This window comes from Carcharhinus amblyrhynchos, chromosome 7, assembly GCF_965287045.1.
Source record: "Carcharhinus amblyrhynchos chromosome 7, sCarAmb.v2.hapA, whole genome shotgun sequence".
Lineage (NCBI taxonomy): Eukaryota > Metazoa > Chordata > Chondrichthyes > Carcharhiniformes > Carcharhinidae > Carcharhinus > Carcharhinus amblyrhynchos.
The window spans coordinates 23,863,663-23,889,346 of record NC_137330.1 but is presented as its reverse complement, the minus strand read 5'-3'; the positions used below and the strand labels follow the sequence as shown (position 1 = coordinate 23,889,346).

General features: G+C 42.3%; 1 protein-coding gene across 1 annotated transcript in view; it reads left to right on the top strand.

Annotated features, from left to right (window-relative positions):
* The window catches only part of LOC145345358 (CUB and sushi domain-containing protein 1-like), a 1,850,124-nt gene that overhangs the window by 1,462,973 nt on the left and 361,467 nt on the right, over positions 1–25,684 (top strand). The window contains exons 27-30 of the mRNA XM_080193174.1: positions 9,017–9,155; positions 10,382–10,569; positions 13,975–14,169; positions 20,647–20,763. Of these exons, the coding sequence (XP_080049300.1) occupies positions 9,017–9,155; positions 10,382–10,569; positions 13,975–14,169; positions 20,647–20,763 (639 nt within the window). The remainder of the gene's footprint in view (positions 1–9,016; positions 9,156–10,381; positions 10,570–13,974; positions 14,170–20,646; positions 20,764–25,684) is intronic.

Sequence of the window (25,684 nt, the reverse complement as noted above, 5' to 3'; positions counted from 1 at the left end):
GTAATGAACGTGTAATAGCATGAGTTTGTAAAACAAGTCCACCATTGATCTTAACCAGTCTGAAACATCTCTGCTTTTCCGTATTTATTTTTTTAAAAGATAAAATCATTTTTAAAATTAAAATATTGGCTATAGAGGTTATAGCATGGCTGCAACCCTACATTTCACAGAGATGCAGTTTGGGCTCTTATAGAAGTATTTTCCAGGAATTGAAAGTTGCTGTATATAGCAGTAATGCTCATTAAACCTGCAGCTTTCAGAGCTTTGTGTGCACTTTCTTTCACACAGAATATTAATGACAGCATGTTTCTACTTTGTCATGCAGAATCCCGCAGTGGTGGTTTAGTTATATATCATATTCGTATTTATCATTTGACTCTGGATTTGTATGTGTAACTGGTGGTGTTACTATCCAATCCATCTCCTCAATGAACTGTGACAAATTGTAAAAATACACACTTTCCAAAGTGGGAGCGTGCTAAGCATTTGATTTTAAAAGTCTCTGCAGAGATGCTATAATTTTGGTTCCACTTTTCAAGGAGTACAGATGTTTAAAACAGCAATTTCAAAGTTGCTGCTCATAGTCATTTTCCTTTAACTCAAGAACTTGTTTAATCTAACAGGCTACGCTTAAAAAATTACACGCACATAATAATATGTTGGTGCAAAGGATAACCTTGAGACGGTCACAGCTACACAAAGAAAGTCTCCACTGATGCATCCACTGCATTATCATAAATTCTCAGAGGTTCTATAAACCCATCACAAGCAGCCTTTCTGTAGTCTAGTGATGTGCACCTTTCAGCGTGGTGTGGATTACTAAGGTTCAGTAAAACCACTTATTAGAATTCAAAACAGTTGAAGTATAGATGCAGGTAGGTTTGGACTTGTGTGCCAATCACAATATTTTTGGCTCAGTTAATTATCTTTTACCCGTGGTAAATGTTTCCATCACAACTTTCTGCCATTTGACTCAGTTCTGAAAGAAAAAAACACCTTAAGAAAAGGTAAAGAAAGGCTTGTACTTAAATAGTGTATTTCATGATCCCAGGATGGTTACCCAATTGCTTTATGGCTAAAGTACTTTTGAAGTGTAGTCACTATGATAATGTAGGGACCACAGCATTTAGTTTAAATGCAGCAAGCTCCCACAAACAGCATTTTGGTAATGTCCAGACAGGTGGTTTTTGTGATGTGGATTGAGGAATAAATATTGACTTGACATAAATCCCGTACTTTTCATTCAACTACTGCAATGATGGGTGTATTCTTAACTGCCACCCATGTTATCCTCCCGCTGCAGTGAAGTTGGAGAATTTGGTAGCCAGCCAAATCTCGAGCTAAATGGGAAAATCCCGCCAGCATGCATGGTGGTAAGATTAGGGCTGAGGTCTTTTACAACCCCCCCACAATAGCGCCTCCTTTTGTGGCAGAGGTGACTCACCATTGATGGTCAGTGGGATCATCCGGTCCTGCTATCCCCACCAATCACTGGGATCATCTGATCCCATTGAATTTTAAACCCAAACTTTGTACGTGTGTGTGAGGAGGAAATCTGGGGTGAGCAAAAAGAACATGAGTAGGTAGATGTACTTTTTTAAGTCTTGTTTACATTTGTTTTGCTTCAAGTGCTTTAAATCCTCTGAGATGTTTCCAGTCTGATATTTTCCTGTAATGCACAATACATTTCTTGCGACCGGAATAACACTAATTGTTATGCATCTGAGGCCTGTCCCATTTGGTCTCTTTTGTCATTGGTCCTTCACTGAGTGAACATGAGAACAATGCACTTCCACCCACATTGAGTTGATATTTGGCATAAAATTATAGAAAAATAAACATTTAAAAATCATAGGACTCTGGAAACCTTCTTTCTCATGTTGTGCAAGCTCTGTGTGGGTTTCCTCTGGGTGCTCCAGTTTCCTCCCACATTGCAAAGATGTTACATTGGCCATGCTAGATTCTCCGTCAGTGTACCCGAACAGGCACCAGGGTGTGGTGACGAAGGGATTTTCACAGTAACTTCATTAACAGTGTTCATATAAGCCTACTTGTGGCTCGTAAATAAAATAAGATCTTCAGAATGGCTTGAAACACGTACCTCACTGCCTGGCATGCATCATTTCATAGTTTACTTTCTTGAAGATCGGCAGCCCAGCCAGAAGTCAGCTGACTTTCGGTGGGACCAGATGATCCCAGTGATTGGTGGGGATAGAAAATCATGCCCATTCTATAGGATCTCTTTATTACCATACCATGGTGCAATTTTATGATTTGTTCTTTGGAAAAACCAATACAAGTGTTTCAATTGATAGTATTACGCCTAGGCTTCCATGTGCAACTTGTCTGTAATGTTTCACAAAACAATCATAGAACATAGAAAAACTACAGCACAAACTGGCCGTTTGGCCCACAAGTTGTGCCAAACATGTCCTTATCTATAACCCTCTATCTTACTCAGTCCTATGTACTTATCCAAAAGTCTCTTAAAAGACCCCATTGAATCTGTCTACACCACGCACCCACCACTCTCTGAGTGAAAAACTTACCCCTGACATCTCCCCTGTACCTAGAAAGAAACAGTGGAATAATCTGAGACTTTTAGTGATCTTGGCTGAGGAACGAATACTGGCCAGGACACAAGGGCTGATCTCTTCAAAGTGTGTCTTCAATTTTTACATCTACCTACAAGGGCTAGTCTAAATTTTAATCTGAAAAACAGAGTGGCATGGAGAGTTGATGTCGGATTGCCAAGAAACACATTTGAGACAAAGGCACTAAATGTTAGGGTTTGAATTTTGGCAAAATGTTATCAAAATATAATTACCTAAGAAATAAAATCTCAATGAGAAAAAGACTATTTCATAAGAACATAAGAAATAGGAGCAGGAGTAGGCCATCTGGCCCTTCGAGCCTGCCTCGCCATTCAATAAGATCATGGCTGATCTGTCGTGGCTCAGTTCCACTTTCCGGCCCTCTCCCCATAACCCTTAATCCCCTCTCTTATCAAAAACCCATCAACCCGCTTCTTGAAAATATTTAGCGAGGCAGCCTCCACCACTTCAACGGGTAGAGAATTCCAGAGATTCACCACCCTTTGAGTGAAGAAGTTCCTCCTCAACTCCGTTCTAAAACGCCCCCCTTTATCTTGAGGCTGTGCCCCCTAGTCCTAGTGTCTTTTTTGAGCGGGAAGAGTCTCTCCACCTCTATCCTATCCATCCCATTCATCATCTTATACGTCTCAATGAGATCTCCCCTCATTCTTCTAAACTCCAACGAGTACAAGCCTAGTTTATTCAGCCTCTCCTCATAGCTCAACCCCCTCAACTCCGGTATCAGCCTAGTAAACCTCCTCTGCACTCCCTCCAAGACCAAAATATCTTTGCGCAGGTGCGGCGCCCAAAACTGCACACAGTACTCCAGCTGCGGCCTCACCAATGCCCTATACAGCTGCAGCAAGACCTCCCTACTTTTATATTCAATCCCCCTCGCTATGAAGGCCAGCATCCCATTTGCCTTCCTGACCACCTGCTGCACCTGCAAGTTGGGTTTTTGCGACTCATGCACAAGGACCCCGAGGTCCCTCTGCACCGTCGCCTGCTGCAGTTTTTCTCCGCGTAAGTAATAGTCCTTCCTACCATTCTTCCTACCATCCTTAGACAACTGATGATCTATCTGGTCGTCATGGAGTCAGTCCATTCCACTGAAGCAGCTGAAAACAACACTGTTGAAATGCTCCCTGATCCCTAAAGCAAGCTCCAGAATATTCAGCTGCCCTCGTATCTTAGCATCTCCAGGTATTTCTAATATGTGATTCAGTGACAGCTCACCAAGTATGTCTGGTGAACATACCATGGGAGTTATGGTATGGCTAATATTGTTTGTAATAATTATTTTGTGGTATCAACTTCCAAAATTAGAACCCTAAGATTCAGCGCCTTGCTCTTAAACACATTTCCTGACTACCCTAAATTGGTTGTTGGTCAGCCTCTTTCGATCTATTTTGTATCTATCAGTCCTGTACATGAAGCTGTGTCTTGACGCATTAATGTAAGTTTGTAAATAACAGGAGCCAGTGGAAACAACCAGAGTTTCTGCTAATGAGCTGCTGCACTTACAATGGGAGAGGGGTGATGGCAAGAGGGATCCCATGGAATTTCAAAGCAAGCTCATGGTGAAATCTGGCAAGAAGCTCTCCAGGGAGGTTATGGCCAGCTCTACATATAGATTGCTGTGACATAGACATATGTAGATGGGTTTTCCATTGTTCTTTCAGCAAAGTTATGGTGGAAGTTTATTTATTAGTCACAAGTAATCTTCCATTAATGCTTATACACCTGTGACTGAGTGGCCAAATTCCTCTCCAATTTGACTGTGAAGTTTGCTGATGACACCACCATACTGGGTCGGATCTCAAATAATGATGAGACAGAGCACAAGAATGAGATAGAGAATCTGGTGAAGTGGTGTGGCAACAGTAATCTCTCCCTCAATGTCAACAAAATGGAGAATGTCATCGACTTCAGGAAACATAAAGGAGAACATGCCCCTGTCTACATCAATGAGGACAAAGTAGAAAGGGTTGAGAGCTTCAAGTTTTCAGTTGTCCAGATCACCAGCATCCTACCTGGTCCCCCATGCTGCCAATGCCTCTACTTTCTCAGAAGACTAGGGAAATTTGGCATGTCAGCTACAACTCTCACCAACATTTATAGATGCACCATAGGAAGCTTTCTTTCTGGTTGAGTCACAGCTTGGAGCGCAAGGAACAATAAAAGATTGTGAACATACTCCAATCCATCACGCAAACCAGTTTCCCATCCATTGACACTCTACACTTCCTGCTACCTTGGCAAAACAGCCAGCATAATTAAGGACGCCACTCATCCTGGAGATTCTTTCTTCCAACTTTTTCTGTCTGGAAAAAGATACGCAGGTCTGAGGTCCCGTACCAACCAACTCAAGAACAGCTTCTTCCCTGCTGCTATCAGACTTTTGAATGGACTTACTTTACATTAAATTGATCTTTCTCTGCACCCTAGTTATGACTGTAACACAACATTCTACACTCTCGTTTCCTTCTCTATGAATAATATACTTTGTCTGGAGAGCGTGCAAAAAACAATACTTTTCACCTGTATGTTAATACATGTGACAATAATAAATCAATTCAACACTGTGAAGGAGGAATGGAGAAGTGGGATAAGTTCCAGGGAAAGATCAGGGGCACTGTCTATTTTGTAACTTGTGAGAAATGGCAGTGAAAATTAAAATAAGAATTGTAGGGAGGTATTTGATCCACAGGGACAGGCCTGTGGGAGGTTAAAATCCAACCCAATCCAGCCAATTTCCCAAACCTAGTTTTGTCAGAGATGGATCAAGGAGTGAATGGCCAATGGAACTCAGGAGGCAGCTGTCAGTTAAATCTTGTAAAGAGGGTGCGTATCCATATTTGAACAAGATTTATTTTTCATTCCATTCTCTCTTGGTTCCCTGGGGCTGAGGAATCCTTGCAGGTAAAAAGAGGTGGGAAAAACCACATCCATGAGGAAAGTGTATCCATAGTTGTGTTTGCGGACGACTAGGAACAAAAATGTTTTCTCTGGGCCCAATACACAAACTTCTTGAAGCACTTTGTGATTACTTGCCCCTATGGCCCATGTACCACCAACTCCAAAACTCCCCGTACCCTTGCCAAGATTTCCAAATCTGTCTCAACCCCCACAATCTCCTACTTAACTAGCATCTTTTCTGATTCCTGCAGAGCATGGTGAGAAGCCAGCACTTCCTTGTTTTCCATCCAATCTCACCACTGGCTTAAGTAAACATCTGAAACTATATGCCTCTACTTGTGAGATGATCATGGCTCAATCATAGAATGGTGCATTGTGCCATTCATTAGACTGCTAATTGATGTATGTTTGCTGGGGACATCCGGCGAGATTTTCTTTCAGACCAGTGATTGGCATGGCGTATTATACTATCACTAATCCCACAAAATCCCTTTGTGTGTCCAGCACCGTGTGATTTGCAGCCTGGCTACCACAAATTTGTCTAAAATCCCCAGGAACATCAAACGTACAATTTATGAGCAGTTCTGAATGGTACTAAATCTCTTATTGTATTGCAAAAAAGTGGAACCATCAAAGGATCCCTGAAATTGAAAGCACATATGAAGCTTTTAAAAAAAGAATGATCAGGATGCCATTTCTGGATTCAGGCTTTTGACACTTCCACTTGCCTGAGGACAAAATTCATCTCAGATATAACCTGAGTCCCCTAACTGCAGGTTTGACAAACAGCAAGGGAGTAAAATTTAATTTCGGTGGATGTACAGAATTGGTCGTGACAGACTGGTTACCCATTGAAATCAATGGAAATGAAAACAGGTTGTATAATGGCTGGTTGATTCAATTCCATATATTTTGAAAATTCCCATAATGATGCATTGGCATGGAATTAGTCAGGAACTCATAGGATATTTATTAATAAAGAGAAACTATACGGAGGCTAATCATCTAGGTATCTGTTGCCAAAGAGAGGACTTCAACCTCTGGGGTGATTAACCACTCTCGTCCCAGTTGGTCCCCCAAGCTAGGTGACTATCATCTGCAGTATCGCCCTTAAAGGGACAATCACCACAATTAATTTATGGGATGCAAACATTGCTGGCTCGGTCAGTATTTACTGTCCATCTCTAATTGCCCTTGAGAAGACAGTGATAAATTACCTTCTTGAATCATTGCAGTCCATGAAGTGTAGGTACACCCATAGTATTGTTAGCAAGGAAGTTCCACGATCTTGACATATTTTGCAACCCCACTGAAACTGAAATGTAGCCCCATCTAATTTTCCCCAACAATTATTAACAGGCATGCCTTGCATTTTAATCAGCTATTCTACAACATAAGTTCCACTTACTCTCAATTTTCTTCCATAAAGTACAGACGTTTTGCTGTGTTGTTTCCATCATAGATAAGTTCCCAGGGTCTGATGGGATCTACCCCCAAATACTGAGGAAGGCAAGGGAGGAAATTGCTGGGGCCATGACAGAAATCTTTGTATCCTGATTGGCCACAGGTGAAGTTCCAGAGAACTGGAGAATAGCTAATATTTTTCCATTGTTTAAGAAGGACAACAGGGATAATCCAGGAAATTATATGCTGGTGAGCCTTATGTCAATGGCAGAGAAATTATTGGAAAAGAGACTTAGAGACAGGTTGTACTCACATTTGGAAACAAGTCGACTTATTAGTGAGAGCATAATTTTGTGAAGGGGAGGTCGTGCTTTACTAACTTGATCAAGTTTTTCGAGGAACTGACAAAGATGATAGATGACAGAAAGGCAGTGGATGTTCTTTGTATGGACTTCAGTAAAGCCTTTGACAAGCTATGAAAGGCGAAGTCATCTGAGATCAGAGGAGAGTTGGCAAGATGGATACAAAACTGGCTTGAGCATAGAAGACAGAAGGTAGCAATACAAAGAACAAAGAAAATTACAGCACAGGAACAGGCCCTTTGGCCTTCCAAGCTTACACCAACCATGTTGCCCAACTGAATTAAAACCCCCTACCTTTCCAGCGACCATATCCCTCTATTCTCATCCTATTCATGTATTTGTCAAGATGTCTCAAGTCACTATCGTACTCGCTTCCACTACCACCCCCGGTAACGAGTTCCAGGAACCCACTAAGCTCTGTATAAAAAATCTGCCTCATACATCTCCTTTAAACCTTGCCCCTCGCACCTTAAACCTGTGCCCCCTAGTAATAGACTCTACCACTCTGGGAAAAAGATTCTGACTATCCACTTTGTCCATGCCTCTCATAATTTTAGAGACTTCTATCAGGTCGCCCTCAACCTCCATCATTCCAGTGAGATCAAACCAAGTTTCTCCAACCTCTCCTCATCGCTAATGCCCTCCATACCAGGCAACATCCTGGTCAATCTTTTCCGCACCCTAGTATATTTAAAAGATTTGGAGGAAAATGTAGCTGATTTGATTAGTAAGTTCGCAGATGACTCAAAAATTAGTGAAGTTGAGAATAGTGAAGAGGATTGTCAGAGGATACAGCAAAATATGCAAAATATGATTGGAGACTTCGGCGGAGAAATGGCAGGTGGAGTTTAATCCGGACAAATGTGAGGTAATGCATTTTGGAAGGTCCGATACATGAAGGAATTATACAGTAAATGGTAGAACCTTAGGAGTAGTGACAGACAGAAATCTGGGCGCACATGTCCACCGATCACTGAAAGTGGCAACACAGCTGGATAAGGTAGTCAAGAAGGCATACAGCACACTTGCCTAATAAATCATGAGGTGATTGATGAATTTGATCACTTCTAACAAGATCATTGTGAAGAAGCGTGCTATCCAGGATTACAAAAAGCAGAATGGGTTATGGTGACAGGCCACAGTGTGTTTAAAAATGGTCTGTTTTACAGGTAGAAATGTGTCAATAATTAGATTTCAGTGTGTGCAACCAGGTGGAACACACTGTCTGCACTGCGTGCTCTGAGTTTCTGTGCGATGTGGAGTGCTGCAAGACAGCTGAGAAGCACGTAATGCTTTTTGTCATATGCTGTGATTCTCCCTGTTTCAGGGGAAGCTGCTTTGGCACCACTTTGGCAGATACAACCTTTGCAAGCACAAATGAAGCATAATTGCTTCTTGTACCTCTCTTGCATCAGTGCCTGCAGGCACCCCTAAGTAAAGCAGTAGCTTTAAGTGGCAGTGTTTCAGAAGTGCATGTAAGGAACTATGTTTGGCGTAAAAGAGAAACGAGAAATAACAGGGACCCGGTTGACATAAAGCCCTCGGGTAATTTTATGTGCTTTGCTATCAATGATGCTGTTCTAAACAGTCTTTTGGTGAATACTACATAGCACATTGTAATTAATTTACTGTTGTTTGAAAGTAAACCAGCAAAACTTCACTGTCTCCATCAATGTTCCTTCAGTTTGAGTGAGCAGAAGACTCTTTCATTTTCCGTTTTATTTCTTGTTGTGACAGCTGCCTGCGGAGGGAATCTGACAGGCCCTGCAGGTGTCATTTTATCGCCTAACTACCCTCAACCATATCCTCATGGGAAAGAATGTGACTGGAGGATTAAAGTCAATCCGGACTATGTCATAGCACTGATATTTAAAAGGTAACTCCAAAGTCTTTCTCACTTCAATATCATGCTGCAGAATTGCATTCCATAGGTTATAACTTCTGAGTTCCGGGATGTCATTTCTGTGGTGCGTGGGGTGGGGGACCCTAAAGATGGAATGGGGAATATCCCCCGCTCCCCCACTCCAGTGGTCCCCAGGTAAGATTTGCACAGTAATGGGGAGGTGATAACCGAGTGGTACTATTGCAGGACTATTCATCCAGAAACTCAGTGAATGCTGTGGGAACCCGGGTTCAAATTCCATCATGGCAGATGGTGGAATTTGAATTCCATGAAAATAATCTGGAATTAAAAATCTATTGGTGATCATAAAACCATTTTATCAATCGTCAGAAAAACCCATCTGGCTCACGAATGTCCTTTTGGGAAGAAAACCTGCCGTCCTTACTTGTCCGGCTTACATGTGACTTCAGGGCTACAGTAATATGGTTGAGTCTCAACTGCCCTCCAAGGGCAATTAGGGATGGGCAATAAATGCTGCCCATACCCCATGAATTAATTTAAAAAAAATACTTGGAAGGTGCAAATTTTCAATTAGCAATTACCCTGCATTGGGAACAACCTGAATAATGTGATTTAAGTCACCAACTTTGGATGATTTTAACATCAGTTGTTACCTAGGAAAGTTAAAAGAATTTAAACCACTTTTAGCTTCTGGGTAATGATTGTACAGAACCACATCGACACTCCCACGAGCCCACCACAAGCCCCCAAACACGTCAAATCCCCCAAGGCTCGCTCCCCCACCCCCATGTTCCCCACCACTTTGCTCCTAAGACCTGGCCCAAACTCCCCCACAAGTTCTACCCACTTATCTTGTACACTTACCTTGTCAAAGACCTTTAAATCTGGCTGGACTTTTAAACTTACCTGGATTAAGGCAACTCGTGCTATAAAAAGAAGCCATGACTTACTCACCTTTGACCCTACATTCCTTGACATGCAGGCCCGGAGGTGCATTCCAATGCCTGGTCTTGGCCGGCCTGAGCAGGAAGGTCAAGTGAGCTAGGATTGGCTGGATTTCAACATAAGCATTTTCGAGCAGAGCATGTACCCAACTTAGTTGCCACTTGATTGGAAGTTACAGCCTTGTACGTTGCTGCAAAGGCACGCTAAGTATTCAAGCCCTATGTTTATGGTGAATTATACCAAAATCAGTATTTCAACCTTACTTCCTTTTGCTCTTATTCATTTTCTTTTAGTTTCCATATGGAGCCCAGCTATGACTTTCTTCATATTTATGAAGGGGAAGATTCCAACAGCCCTCTAATTGGCAGCTTTCAAGGATCACAATCCCCCGAGAGAATAGAAAGCAGTGGCAATAGCCTATTCCTGGCCTTTCGCAGTGATGCCTCTGTCAGCATGGCAGGATTTGCCATTGATTATAAAGGTACTGGTGTCCTTACTATCTGGTTAATGGTTTAAATGCTGAACCCATCTTTAGATCCCGTAACTTTAAGCAGCAACTTCCATTTGAAGTATATTCATTTAAAAGAAGTGGGTTGTTGGAAAAAATCTTGTGTTTTAAACAAATTTCAGTTCCTCATCTCTACAAACACTTCTGATTTCAATTTCTTAAATGTTTGTATGTCAACGTAAGTATTTGTCAGCTTCTGGAGGTTACATTTTATTTCGAGATTATGAAGAATAGGAAAACCATGTTTGGATGTGACACTACTGCCATATTTACCCGGATTTGTACCATTTTCTAAATACAAATCAAGTTTAATTGAAGCAACCATGCATTATTTATACTATTCAAGCTACTTGACATTTCAGAAGGTTAGAAATCTCAGAAAAGATGTTGGGAGTCTCTGTTGATTAAGGATGACAGTCCAAGACTGGGAGAGATCGTGGTTCTAAAGATCAAAATGTAGAAGAGGTTTAGGTGGTTTTGGTACAGCAAAGGTAAAAAGTCACTTGTGGGAGCAGCTTATAGGTCTCCGAACAGTAACTGCACTATAGGATGGAATATACAGGAAGAAATAATGGGAGCTTGTATGAAAGGTACTGCAATAATAATAACGATACTAATTTACATGTCGATTGGACAGATCAGATTGGCGAATGTGAGTTTTTAAAGTGTTTTACAGACAATTTCTTGGAGCAGCATGTTCTAGAGTCACCCAGTGAGCACGCTATATTAGACCTGATAATGTGCAATGAAGCAGGGTTATTTAATGATCTTGTAGTAAAGGAGCCTCAAGGTTGCAGTGATTGTAACACGATTACATTTTGTGTCAGCTTGAGGGTGAAAAAAGCAGGTCTAAGATTAGTATTTGAGACTTAAATTAAAACAATTGCTGAACTATGAAAAGAGAGCTGGCTTAAAATGAAATTGGGAATTAGGTTAAAAGGTAGAAAATTAGAAATGCAGAGGCAGACATTTAAGGAGCTATTTCATAACACTCAGCAAAGATACATTCCAGTGAGAAGAAGAGGAGAAGAGTGGAGAAGAAGGAGAGAAGAATGCACAATCCACAGCTAACTGAGAAAGTGAAATATAGTATCAAGTTGAAAGAAAAATCGTACAGTTCTGCAAAGATTTATGGCAGGTCAAATGATGGGACAGAATTTAACCAACAGCAAAAAGTGGCTAAAAATAACAGGGAAAAATTAACACTATGAGTGAAAGCGATCCAAAAGTATTGATAAAGGTAGTCGGAGTTTGTACATCACTTGGCAGGTCACCCCTTCCCTGTCAGGCCTGCCCCGATCTCCAGTCCCCAGTCACCCGCAGTGCCAACCTCCCCTGGCAGGCTAATCGTGATCCCCCAGCTGACCAACCCCCAGCCCGCCCTGGTTGCTGGTCTCCCACTTGCCATCATCAATCCCAATGCAGAGCGGCAGTGAAACTGACACCCCCCCACCAATTGCCACTTTGGCATTGCCTCATGCCTGATGAGCAATGCCAAGGTGTCCCCTGAGCGCTGACACGGTGTCCTTTGGGCAGTGCTGGGGGCACAAGCTGGCACTGCCAGAGAAGCCATGTCTAGGGGGCAGGCGGTGGGTGGTGGTGCAATTTCCCTCTTCACTCCAATAGGGTCGGACCACTAGCTCCCGGAAGTGGGGAGCTATCTAAACCCAGTTGGAGTGAAATAAACTGGCAGGGTGCGAGGCTGGCGAGAGGAGCAGTGGTGGTTGTGTCATCTCATGAGGAAACATTGGGCAGGTGGTCAGATCGGAACATTGACGTTCCAGGGTGGATGCTAAGAGGATGTTTCTCCTTGTGGGGAGAGACTCAAACTCAAGTGACACAGTTTAAAAATAAGGAGTTTATCACTTAAGATGGAGATGACAACTGTTTGCTCTTGGAAGATCATTAATCTGTGGAATTCTCTTCCCCAGACTACAGTAAAATGAGGGCCATTGAACATTTAAAGGTTGAGTGAAATAGATTCAAAGGAATAGGAGTAGACCGGAAAGTAGAGCTGAGGCAACAGTCAGATCAAGCATCAACTAACCAAATGGCTGAGCAGGCTTCAGGGCCTAACTGGCCAACTCCTGCTCTGCATAGTTATGTCCATATGTTTAATCCTTGTCCACTGGAGCCATTCCTCCAGAGTCTGCAGTTAATGAAAAAAAATCCGACACTTACTGTGGTTTTGAATCAACAGTTTAGGAAGTACAGTTTCCAGTGGGCCTCAGGGCTTTTGTGCATGAATCAACTGAGAAGTGGTGGTGTTTTTTGCCATCCTTCAGGCAAGGAACTAGCCCTGTCCACCTGTGCAGAACAGAGGAAGTGAGATGGCACTAAAGTGCAGGTTAGGTGATCTGGACCATCGCACCATTTGACAGAAGGCATCCCAGGGAACAGGATACTGGGAAAAGGACAGGGAGCAAGTCCCAGACCAGTGAGTGGGATGGAAAGAGGACCCAGAAAAAAGTCCCAGGCAGAAGCAAAGACAGGGATTAGAACGTGGCCCCAGATGTAAAGTGTTTGAGAAAAGCCCTGAAGATTGGAGGAAGCAGCTAAAGGTTGGTGACTTTTTGGAGCAATGGAGCTCTGCTTGGCACAACCGGAGAACTGAGATTGTCTTGGAAGGTGAAGTATGAGTGTACTCAGAGATCCAGAAGAAAGGAATTTCAGAAGGCAAGCTGAAACTCTGGGGGTAGATCCTTATCAGACACACCCCAGTGCGAGCGACATTTGGTGAGAATCCCAAGGCTTGTTCTTCAAAAGTAAGGATTGAAAATGTCACACACAAGTCAAGGTTTCAGAAATTGGTTGGCTTATGATGTGACGAATGTCTAGGTGAACTGTTAAGACATCCAGGGAATCTACTTTGGTTGCATCTGGTATTTACTTAGGTGTGTGGTGTTTGACCACAGCTTGTCTGATAATTTGTATGCGCCTCAGACACTGATTATTGGTTATAAGGTAGATGATTGTGAATTGTTTTCTCTTTCCAAATTTATATGTCTGTACAGATGTTGCTGGGCTGAAGGAATGTGTGATTGAATCATTTTGTTGCGTTGAGATTTGAAATCTTTCCAACTCTTTTTTTTGGTGTAATACAGTTCATTTTTTTTCTTGTTTAATAATTGTTTTATTCTTTGTTTTAAAAAGTTCATCAGACTCCTGTGAATTTGTTCAGTAACTTTATTTCATGTTTTCTCATAAAAACGTGAGAATGTATCAAGCCAGGTTTTATTCTGGGATCTGACTTGTCCAGTATTAACATCAGCTGAGACCATAACATGAACAACTGAATATTTAAAGTTTTTAGTTGTTTGTTAATTTCCATTCAATTAAAATGTTTCCCTTTTGTGATGTTTTGCTTTTTTTTTATAGAGAAACCACGAGAAGCATGTTTTGACCCTGGGAACATAATGAATGGGACACGCATTGGCTTGGATTTTAAACTCAGTTCCACTGTTACCTATCATTGTGATCCTGGCTACCAGTTAGCAAATGTTGCTACAATCACATGCATCATTGGGGAGGATGGAAAGCCAGTCTGGAATAGAGTTCTCCCTTCTTGCAATGGTAATGTATAAACACAGATTTAATTCATGTCTAGGTGTACAACATTTTGAGTGGAAAATAGAAATTAGCTACCCTTATTCACAAGAATGGTTCCAGCGATGAAGAACTTCAATTTTGGAGATAGGTTGGTGAAGTTAGTTTTTTTCCTCAGAGAAAGGAAGGTTGACAGGATATTTGATTGAGGTATTAAAGTCATGAGGAGTCAGGGCAGAGTAGATTGGAAATAACTGTTCCCAATGATGGAAGGATCGAGAACCAGAGGACACAGATTCAAAATAACTGCAAAAGTATTAATGGAGACATGAGGAGAAACCTTCATGGAACAAGTGGTTCAGATCTGAAATGCGTTGACCGAGAGTATGGTGGAAGCGGGCTCAATCCAGTCATTCAAGAGGGAACTGGATTTTTATCTGAAAATGAAAACTATGCAGGATTATGGGGAGAAAATGAGGGAATGGCACTATGTGCATTGCTCACGTGGAGAGCTGGTATGGACACGACTGTTCAAGTGGCCTCCTCCAGCACTGTAAAAGTTCTGTAATTCTGGCATGTTTTAATTTTTCATTATGAGCTTTGGCAGGATTACACAGTCATTATAATATTGTACAGCTAAAAATACCATAGAGACCTGTAAACATGCTAGGAAATTCAACGCTTTAATTTTAGTCTGGTTCTAAGAGGAATCCTTGCTTTTTTCATTTTGGAAGAAGAAAATTAGTTGTGCTAAAATAATAATGTGGTTACAATACACACTAGCACATTATCCATTATTTCCTGTAACTTTAATGACGAAGTTATGCCATAATTTGTGTGCTCCATACAAAAAAGCTTGCTTTCATTGTTCAGTCTGCCATTGCATTCGCGTGATCAAAACTTTGCAGGGTTAATGCCATTATTTGTGGCAGAGCCAGTTCAGACTGAAAATGATGCTGACAGTTCAAGGATTGTAGGAAGTGGATTCTTGTCTGGTATGATAGCTTTATTGACAGTTTTAAATCCACGCACAGTTTAAGATTGCAATTTTTGTGTCGTGCAATGGACTAGATTTGATATCCACGGTGATGAGTTGATGTGCTCGATGATACTATCTGCTTTCTAGTCATTTCAGCTCCTGTGACACCTCAGGGCAAAATGCAACTGGCAACCATCCCAAATTTTGTGAAACTGGCAGAATCACTGGGCAGAATTTTCCATTTTCAGCAGAGTACTGGCTCTGTGTACAGTGTACAGCTCGCTGGCTTTTCTCACCACATGGTGCAGCATTCCATACAGAAAAATCCTGCAGGCATTGTCCACACTGCCAACTCTTGAGGCGGGGGTGGGAAAAGCCAGAAATGTAAGGAATCTCGAATGGGTGGGGCCGTTTTTAAAGGATGCCTCGATTTCCAAGATCAAAACAAGAGCCCTCCACATGCACATGGTGACCCCTTCTGCCCTCACATGCACAAAGAGAAACATACCCCACAGACATGGGGGAATCTCCCCCTATTAACACATGGTTACCTTCCCCCGCTCCCCACACACACCATGGATAAGAAGAATCCCTCAATGGAGCTCCTCAGATTCCCAGCAGGGTGGCGCTTGGGAGCATTCGATATTACATTGGGTCAAAGCAAAAAGCGTATCTTTTGAGAGCACTTACTACCATATGAAATGTAGATGCGTCTTCTGTCAGCCGCTTGAATATTTGCTGTCCTTCTTCTCTGAAACAGTATACGGGTATTGTCTTCTTGCAGATTGCTGCTACATCCAGACTGCCCATCCCTGTCGGAAGCTGGTAGAGGTAGAAAGAAAACTGCTGCAGCCACTGAGTTTAAAAGATTTTGAATATTATCACCAAAATCTGAGTGAAGTGCTCAGCTAATTCATAAGATCTGTCTTAATTGTACCATTAAATGCACAATTCATAGTTTATATTCAACCAAAATTTGCCTGTAAATTCATGTTTAACTCATTATTACTGGAGTTGAGTGTAAGATAATAGTGTATAGTGCTTGTTTTGGTGATTCCTGTGGGTTACAAAAATCTTAGGTTTAAAACCATGGCTTCATTTTATTTGTAAATAGCTGGGATTATGTATTTATTTTTAAAAGTTAATGGTCTCCGATGAGATTGTAACAATGTGTAAAATGATGCAGAATACCATGCAATATCAGGCTACCATTGCTGGGAAGCAACACTTTCAAAATTAGGAAAGTGCAATTTGGAAATTAATTCCCAGTGCAGATTCCTGTGTCAGATCCTCTCCAAACATTGATTGTGATCTTTGATGATTTGTAGTTTTTTTTTAATTTATGTATGATGTTCAGCAATGGTACAATATCATAACACATACAAAAACGAACAAATCGTTGGCCAGAAATCTCCTGTCCCACCCAGTGCAGGAATTATAGCGGATGGGTCAGAATATTCTGCGGATTACATTGACCTCGGGTGGGAATTTCCAGTTTCCGGGTGCTCGGCTGGAGAATCCCACCCTTTGAAACTACTGAACCAACAATAAGATAAAAGTAACGTTCACAATTTGATCAAGAAGAGCAATAAAAACCCCAATTATCTTTTTTCCCTGCATAACTGCGACCAGTAACTTCAACATTCCCAATAAGAATTGACTGCCAGTTTCGTTTCATCTACTTTGTCATACTTCATGGAGGCGTTCATCAAGTGATTGACAAAATCGATCAACAAATGAGTGGCACAAGGTTCTTTGTGGACTTTTCTGAATTTGTAAATGACTTTTTATTTGATGGGTGAAGATTATTTTCAAGCTTAAGTCAGCATTTATTTGCAAAGGTCCATTACAATCCATATGCGCATTTGTAACCGAGTGCAGCATAAAATCTTTCCGTTGAGTTGCGTATTCCTTTGTGGGTGATCTGACTTTGCAGATTGCTTTTTTTTGACAGATGATGATGATTTAAATGAGTCCAGAAGGTATTGTGAACTCATTTGTTATTTGTCGAAACAACCCTTACTTTCTGAATAGTCTGCTGTCAATTTATTGAACGAGTCATCTTAAAAATCAAGAATTAACTGACCAATACAGACCGACAATGTAAGGGACAGCAGCTGCAGAGTCCTTCATATCTTTGATTAACACAACTGGTCATTGAGCTGAAATATAAGCTGAGAAACATCAATGCATTTCATCATTTACTAATAATGAACCTATTGACATAGCAATTATTGATTAAACATGAAGGTGAATTTCCTATCATTGCACTCACTGAAGAAGATCACTGTGATTGTACTAGATGAGGTATTTTATTTGTATAGCCAATATTTTTTGTTTTTACTTACTTTCGGAAGAACATAAGGCTCGAAGTTCCTCATCCCAGTTTTTGGACGCGGGGATCATAAATAGTCACTGTTCTCACTGGTACTGAACAACATGGGCAGCATGCACATTTGGCACAAGCACTGCAAGCAGTATTTAATGCAAATGACAGGGGGCTCATCTGCCAGCTGGAGAAGCAGTAGGTGCCCTACATCAACTCCTTTGGGGAGGACCCAGGGCATCAAATCCCAATCAGACATTTAACCAAGCACTAATGGGCCTTCCCCAGGATCAAGGATGCTTGGAGAAGAGAGGGGAGAATGGGGTGGTAGAGGTGTAAAGTCTCACCCACCGAGAGATACCAGCTAATCCGAGGTGGCATGGTGGCATAGTGGTTAGCACTGCTGCCTCACAGTGCCAAGGACCCGGGTTCAATTCCGGCCTCAGGTGAACTGTCTGTGTGAAGTTTGTACATTCTCCCTATATCTGTGTGTATTTCCTCTGAGTGCCCCGGTTTCCTCTCAAAGTCCAAAGATGTGCAGGTTAGGTTGACTGGTCATGTGGAATTGCCCCTTAGTGTCAGGGGTATTGAGAGGGTAAATATACATTGGGTTGCGGGGATGGGACCTAGGTGGGATTGTTGTCTGTGCAGGCTCGATGGGCCAAGTGGCCTCTTTCTGCACTCCGATTCTATGACTCATTACTCAGCAGCGCCACTGGAGAGTAACTGTCTGTGTGGAGTTTGCACATGCTCCCTGTGTCTGAATGAGTTTCCTCTGGGTGTTCTGGTTTCCTCCCACAATCCAAAGATGTTCAGGTTAGGTAGGTTGACCATGCCCTTCGTGTCCACGGATGTGCAGCTTGGGTAGATTGGCCATGGTGAATGCATGGGATTTTGGGGATGGGCAGGAGGTGCTCTTTCGGGGAGTCAGTGCAGACTCGAGATTCTTTGGTTCTGTAGAAATTCTATGGTTCTATGGTAACCACATTAATATTAGCGGCAACAAGATGAGGTCTTAAAATGGTCATTAATTGTCCACGTAAAGACCCCAATTGGTGGAGGCCTTCCCACTCTGGACTTTAATATGACAGAGATGGGCAGGCAGTTTGGTACTCTCCCACCATCTTCCTTCCTGATTAAAATGTCCACTTCCCTCCAAACATGCCACTCGAGAGGGCACAAGATTCTGTCCATAGACTAGTTGGGCCAAATACCCCGTGGAAACCAGGTAAGTGGACAGTTGGAAATAAGTCTGGTACTTACCCACTCGTTCCAGCCTTTTTTGCAACATTTCTGACCACAACCATCAGGGTTCCAAAGGCATAAAGAGATGAATTTATGTGAACTGGGGCCCTTCTGTGTCAGAAGCCTGAAGTGGGCCTATGAACAGAAGAAGCCCTCCTAAAGTAGTGTAAATTTTTCCTTTGCAGAAATATTAGCAGGAGTACTCCTTTGGTTCCTATAAGGAAGATAGTGGTTTCCTCAGCCCCAGGCTTGCCCCTTTCCCTCCCCTGTAAAAACCTCCAAAAATACCCCTTCTCATGACTTTATCACTTACTAGCAGCTGGTCACTGACAGGTAGATGACAGGCCCAAGGCTTAAAATATCCCAAGCTTTCATTCTAGGCTGGAGATTGTGTATAAACATACTTTAAGGATAAAGTGAACTTATTGCATTTCCCAGAGTCCTGAGGATCACCAAGGACTTCTGTATATTCATCGTGCATCTATCCTGAATATTGTAAAGGCCATGATTTGTTAAAATGACTTCAAATTAGAAGCCCTTGGAAGGTGGAATGATGTTAGCTGTGTTCAATTTCTTTTGAAGTTTGAATAAATGTCCTCTTGGAGAATAAGTGTGAATAAAATGTGATACAAGATACTGTAAGGTGTGGGGCATGGGCAAGTACAAACAGTGCTACCAGCTGGGCGGTTTAAAGTTTGCAATTTGCAATTTTAGACCACCTCCTGTTGTATGGTATGGTTAAACATCCTTACCTTGCCAGGTCCTTGAAGTGTGCTGCACTTTCTCACATCAGTTCCTTCAGAGCTTGTACTCATTGTAAAGTCCGACCACCATTGCTGCCAGCTGTCTTATCAGGAGGGTGCCAGGCAATGACCGTTTCCAACAACAGAGTATCTAACCATCATCCCTTGACATTCAATGGTATTATCATCACTGAATCACCACTATCAACATTCTAGGGGTTACCATTGAACAGAAACGGAACTGGATTTGCCAGCAGGTCAGGGGCTAGGAATCCTGTGATGAGTGACTCACCTCTTGGTTCTCCAAAGCCTGTCCTCCATCTACAATGTGCAAGTCAAGAGTGTAATGGAATACTTCCTACTTGCTTGAATGAGTGCAGTGCAAGAAGCTTGTCATCATCTAGGACAAAGCAGTCCGCTTGATTCTTCCACATCCACTCCCTGCGCTACGACACACAGTGGCAGCCGTGTGCACGACCTACAAGATACACTGAAGGAACTCACCAAAGCTCCTGAGTAGGCAACTTCCAAACCTATGACTGCAATTAACCAGAAGAACAAGGGCAGACGACACATGGAGACACCACCACCTGGAAGTTCCTGCCGAAGTCACATGTCATCTTGAGTTGGAAATATCACCATATATCCACTGCCATTGGGTCAAAATCCTGAAACTTCTTCCCTAACAACACTGTTCGTGTATGTACACCATAGGAATTGCAGCAGCCCAAAAAGAAAGCACGGCATCACCTTCTCAGGGCAACGTGGGATAGACAATAAATGTTGGCCTAGCCAGCAAAGGTCATGTTACATAAATTAATTTTTAAGGAATGTGTCCACTGTGAGTTCACACAAAGATGTCCAAATTATCTTTTCAAACTCTTGATTGAGGGATAAATGTTGACCAGAAAACTAAACTTGCTGACTGTTCTTTGAAATAATGTGTGGGAATCTTTTACATCCACCGGACATATCAGATGGGGTCTTAAATGATCACATCTTAAGCCACCACCTCCAGCAACGCAGCAGCCCTTTAATGCTGCATTGAAGTGCTCGCCTTGAGAGCGTGTCAAGTCTATGGAGGAGGGGTTTTAACCCACAGGCCTTCTGCAGCAAGAGTTCAACTATCCTTTAATAAAAGAATGTTTCATCTCAGTTATGCCATAAACCTGCCATCCAGTAATTACATTTCTTTATTTCTTTCTTTGCAGCTCCATGTGGAGGGCAACACACTGGATCTCAAGGAGTGGTTCTTTCACCTAATTATCCTTACAATTATACAAGCGGCCAGACATGTTTGTACTCCATCACAGTGCCCAAGGAGTTTGGTAAGTTTATTTTACTTATTGACTCAATATTGGAAGAGTTGATTTGGGAATTATTCATTTTAAGCGACATCTTTCTTCATGCAATAGATGTCTATTCTGAACAACTTCCTTCCACAATAATGCTTATTTCTCAACTCCTCTCAAAAAATTGAAACCAGCTAAAATCCTAAGAGAAATTAAAAAAACGTTGTATTTTGTGGTGAATCTCTTGAGCACCGCAAAGGAAAATAATCCAATTGGATCAATTTGTATGGCCAGCATGAAAAATGCAAGTGTACATATAATATAGACATGTAGGAAGTTAAATGGAGCAGCTGTCTCACAAGAGTGAAAAACTCAATAACCCTTTAGTAACTCTAATTCGCAACAGCTTGACCGGACGGGAAAATTCCCTGTTGGATTTGATTTTACAATGTTTCGGGTTCATGTTTTCTGGCTTCAATTTGTGTAAAACTTGTGATATCTTGACATCATGTTGACCCCAGGTATATTCTACATATTGCTGATAGTGGGCAAGTGGAGAGACCTCAGGCTCAAGTGTTGTAATTTTCAGATCTCTGATATTGCTGGCAACAGCTGGATGGGGAAAGGGTGAGATCTTGGGAATGTGATGTTTGCTCACCTTCCACGGAGAGGCAGTCAAGTAGAAGAGAAAAATAATATCCCATATTAAGCATAAAGCATTTCACTGAATCCATTTTCTGGTTAAAATTTCAGTGAAGTGAAAAATATGTTCACCTCTGAAGTGCACTAATCCTTTTTCCTTTTAATTGCCCCATGCTTACTAGTTTCACTGCAGGTAGTAGTGTCTTAAACCCAGCTATGTGAAATCTGGAGTTGTCTGAAAACTGAATGTTTTTAGAAGCTACCATGAATCAATTTGATTTGTAGTTAGATGAATAAACTAACTTAGCAGGACAATCCCGCTCGGGGTTACACTGCCACAGTGGAGCACCAGACTAGTAATTGTCTTTGCATGCTGGTATTTTCACAAACTTTTGACTGTTCCAAGTTACCCTTGATCCTACCCAATCCAGCATGACCCGATTCCCCTGACCCGGCCCATTGTGTGTGAATGAATGAAAGTGAACCAGTTCTGGAGTTCTCGGTTTGGCCATTAACCGATGGGGTCCATGCTGTGCACTGTGCTTGAAATTCTTCAAAATAGCTGATAGGTCGCATGCAAGAAGCTGTGATTTTCTGGTTACTTCACGAGTGCACTTGTGATTCAATGCCACACAGCCTGTGAATCAGCCTTACTTAAGGTATTGTTTATTCCTTCAAGCGCTATTTCTTCATTATAGTGTATTCCTTTTCCAAAGTTTATTTAAAAAAGAAATGTCTGATTGATTTCATGTTCCAGCTATTAATTGCACTGAGGTTCTGATTTTTTCTGCAAAAACTAACGAGGTCCAAAATCTGACATGGGCTAAGTCACTGGTTTTGAGACAGTCTCCCTGTCTTCTTTGTATTTTCTGAAAGCAACAGCATTTTTGTTTGGGGGTACCTATAACCTTTTGTTTTACTGTCATGGCTGCTTGTGGCTTGCAGTTTCCCATTTTAATCAGCAGAGTTTGGTCACGTAACCCGCAGCCTATTTTCATGAACTTGATAGGCAGTCCTCTTGCAAAGGCACTGAGGATTCCTCTCCATCACAAGAGGTCAAATTCTGTTCCAGTTCAAAGAAAGATAATGGACCACTCTTCTTGCTGACTTCACACAACTTTGCACAAATACAGCAGAGATGCAGAGAGCATTGACCATCTTCAATCTAAAATTCATTCTTTCATCAGAATTGTGCAACTTTTATGAGGGCAGACTGATCACTCAAAAACTGTTCCTCTTTAGTGTACTCATCTTCAAATACATGACCTATCAAGAGAAATGTTACTGTTTGTAAACTATTGCATGATTCTTCAATGTCTGAGACATTTATAAGTGATTGATATTTACCTTTGATAGAAAAAAATTGCAGATTTGGAGCAAGAGGGGCATCTGGTCAGGATTCAGGCAAAGCAAGGGAATCAGAGCAAGGCACAAGGCTTTCTTGTAAAGAGCAGAAGAATACCTAAAGGAAACTATATAGACAAGCTCGTCAGATGAGGAGAAGAATGGCAAATGGAACTTAGCCCTGCAAAGTGTAAGGTGATGTGTTTTGAGAGGACTAACAAGGCAAAGGAATATGCAATGAATAGTAGGACAGTAGGAAGTACAGAGGACCAAAGGATTCTGAAGACAGCAGGACAGGTAAATAAGGTGGTTAAAAAGATATTTTGGATGCTTACCTGTACTACCCAAGGCACAGAGTAAAGAGCAGGGATGCTATGGAGCTGTATAAAACACTTGTTAAGTTACAGCTAGAGAACTGCGTGCAATTCTGGTCACCATGCTATAGGAAGTATCTGATTGCACCAAAAAGATGCAAAGGAGATTCACCAGGATGTTAACTGGGCTGGAGCATTTCAGCTATGAAGAGAAACTGATTAGGTTTTCTTTAGAGCGGAGAACGCTGATGGGGTACTTGATTGAGGTGTACAAAATTATGAAGGACATTGGGGAGATAGGAAGGAAATTTTCTCCTTAGTATAGAACTCAATAACCAGGGGACGAAGATTTCAAGTAAGGAATAAGTGAGGGAAGCTGGAACTCTCTGCCGGAGAGGGTGGTGTAAGTGGCACAGTGGTTAGCACTGCTATCTCACATTGCCCGGGACCAGGTTCAATTTTAGTCTCTGGTGACTGTCTGTGTGGAGTTTGCATGTTCTCTCTTAAGCCTGCGTGGGTTTCCTCCGGGTCCTGTGGTTTCCTCCCAAAGTCCAAAGATATGCGGGTTAGGTTGGTTGGCCATAGTAAGTTGACCCTTCATGGTCAGGGGGATTAGTAGGCTGAATAAATGGGGTTACAGTGATAAGGTCTTGGTGGGATTGTTGTTAGTGCAGCCTTGATGGACCGAATGGCTTGCTTCTGCACTGCAGGGGTTCTATGATTCCATTCCGACTCGAGGTGGGAACCCTCACAATACCTCATATTTCTGCCTTTACTTAGACTGTCCATTTTCACCCCCCAAGCATCACCAAGAATTTGTTGCATTGAGAGGAAGGAATGGGATGGATGGGGATGCTCAGTGGACTGCATTTGTTATGTGTGACCAAAGTAAATTCGACACAATTGAATTAACATAATGCAAATAGCTCATGTTATAGTTAATGTTAATTGGGGGTAGGATCAATAAGTCTGCGGATGACACAAAGATCAGATGGGTGATTAACTGTGACGCGGGGTGTCTTGGGCTACAAGATATAGACAGAATAGTCAAATGGGCAGACAAGTGGTGGATGGAATTAACCCTGAAAAGTGGGAGGTGATACACTTTGGAAGGAGTAATTTGACAAGAAAATGTTCAGTGAACGGTAGGACAGCAGGAAGTTCTGTGGAACAAAGGGACCTTGGCATGTTTGTCGACAGATCTTTGAAAGCGAAGGAGTGTGTTAGTAGGGTGGTGAAAAAGACATACGGGACGCTTGCCTTTATCAATCAAGGCATAGATTACAAAAACAGGGAAGTCATGTTGGAATTGCAGAGAACTTTAGTGAGGCCACAGTTAGAGTACTGTGTGTGTTTCTGGTCGCCACACTATTGAAAGGATGTGATAGCACCAGAGGGGGTGCACAGGAGATTTACAGGATGCTGCCTGAGATGGAACATTTAGATTATTACAAGAGGTTGTTTGGCTTAGGTTGTTTTTGTTGGAGCAGAGATGAGGGGTGACTTGATCATGGTGTACAAGATTATGAGAGACATGACAGCGTGGACAAGCTATTCCCCTTTAGTTGAAGGGTCAGTCATGAGGGGACATAGGCTCAAGGGCTGGGACCTTGACCTTGACCAGGAGGTTTAGGGGGGATGCGAGGAAAATCTGTTTTACCCAGAGGGTGGTGGTGGTGGCCTGAAATCTGCTGCCTGGGAAGGTGGTGGAGGTGGGTAGCCTCACATCATTTGACAAGTATCTGGAAGAGCACACCCTAACATTCAGGGTTATGGCCAAGTGCTGGCACAAGGACTAGATGGGAGTTCAGGTGTTTCTAATGTTTTGGTGTGGCTCAACGGTCCAAAAGGCTCTCCTGCGCGATATGAATCTATCATTTTAATGTTACTCTGGTGTCGAATTCCAGCTGTCCTTGGTTATGTGTTTCACATGTTTGAGATTGCAGAATGTTATTGCGAAAACTTCTTCTCACAGTTTGCATTGTCTAACACTATGCAAGGAAAGTCGGGTAGGTCATTAGCCAGCATAACCATTCAATTAAATGATAACTGATCTTTACCTTGATTTCATTTTCTCATCCCTATCCCTTGGTACCCTTACCGAACACAATCTATTGATCACAATCTTTAAACTCAAACTGACTTAATATCCACAGCCTTTCTCTGTTAATGTGCACATTTTTCCCTCTCTCTCTCTCTCTGACTCTCTGTCTCGCTCTTTCTGGGCAGCATTTTAAGGCCTCAGTCGAACAAGAACTGAAATTCCCACCTGAGGTCAACAGATATTTCTGGGACCCTGACTCGCTTGCTCCATTTCTCTCTCTCTCCAATTCTCATTTGTCTCTCTGTCTGTCTGTCTCTCTCTGTCTGTCTGTCTCTCTCTCTCTGTCTGTCTCTCTCTCTGTCTGTCTCTCTCTCTGTCTGTCTCTCTCTCTGTCTGTCTCTCTCTCTGTCTGTCTCTCTCTCTGTCCGTCACTCTCGCTGTCTGTCTGTCTCTCTCTCTCTGTCTGTCTCTCTGCCTGTCTGTCTCGCTCTCTGTCTCTCGCTCTCCGCCTCTCGCCCTCTCTCTCCGCCTCTCCGCCTCTCGCCCTCTCTCTCCGCCTCTCGCCCTCTCTCTCTCCGCCTCTCGCCCTCTCTCTCTCCGCCCCTCGCCCTCT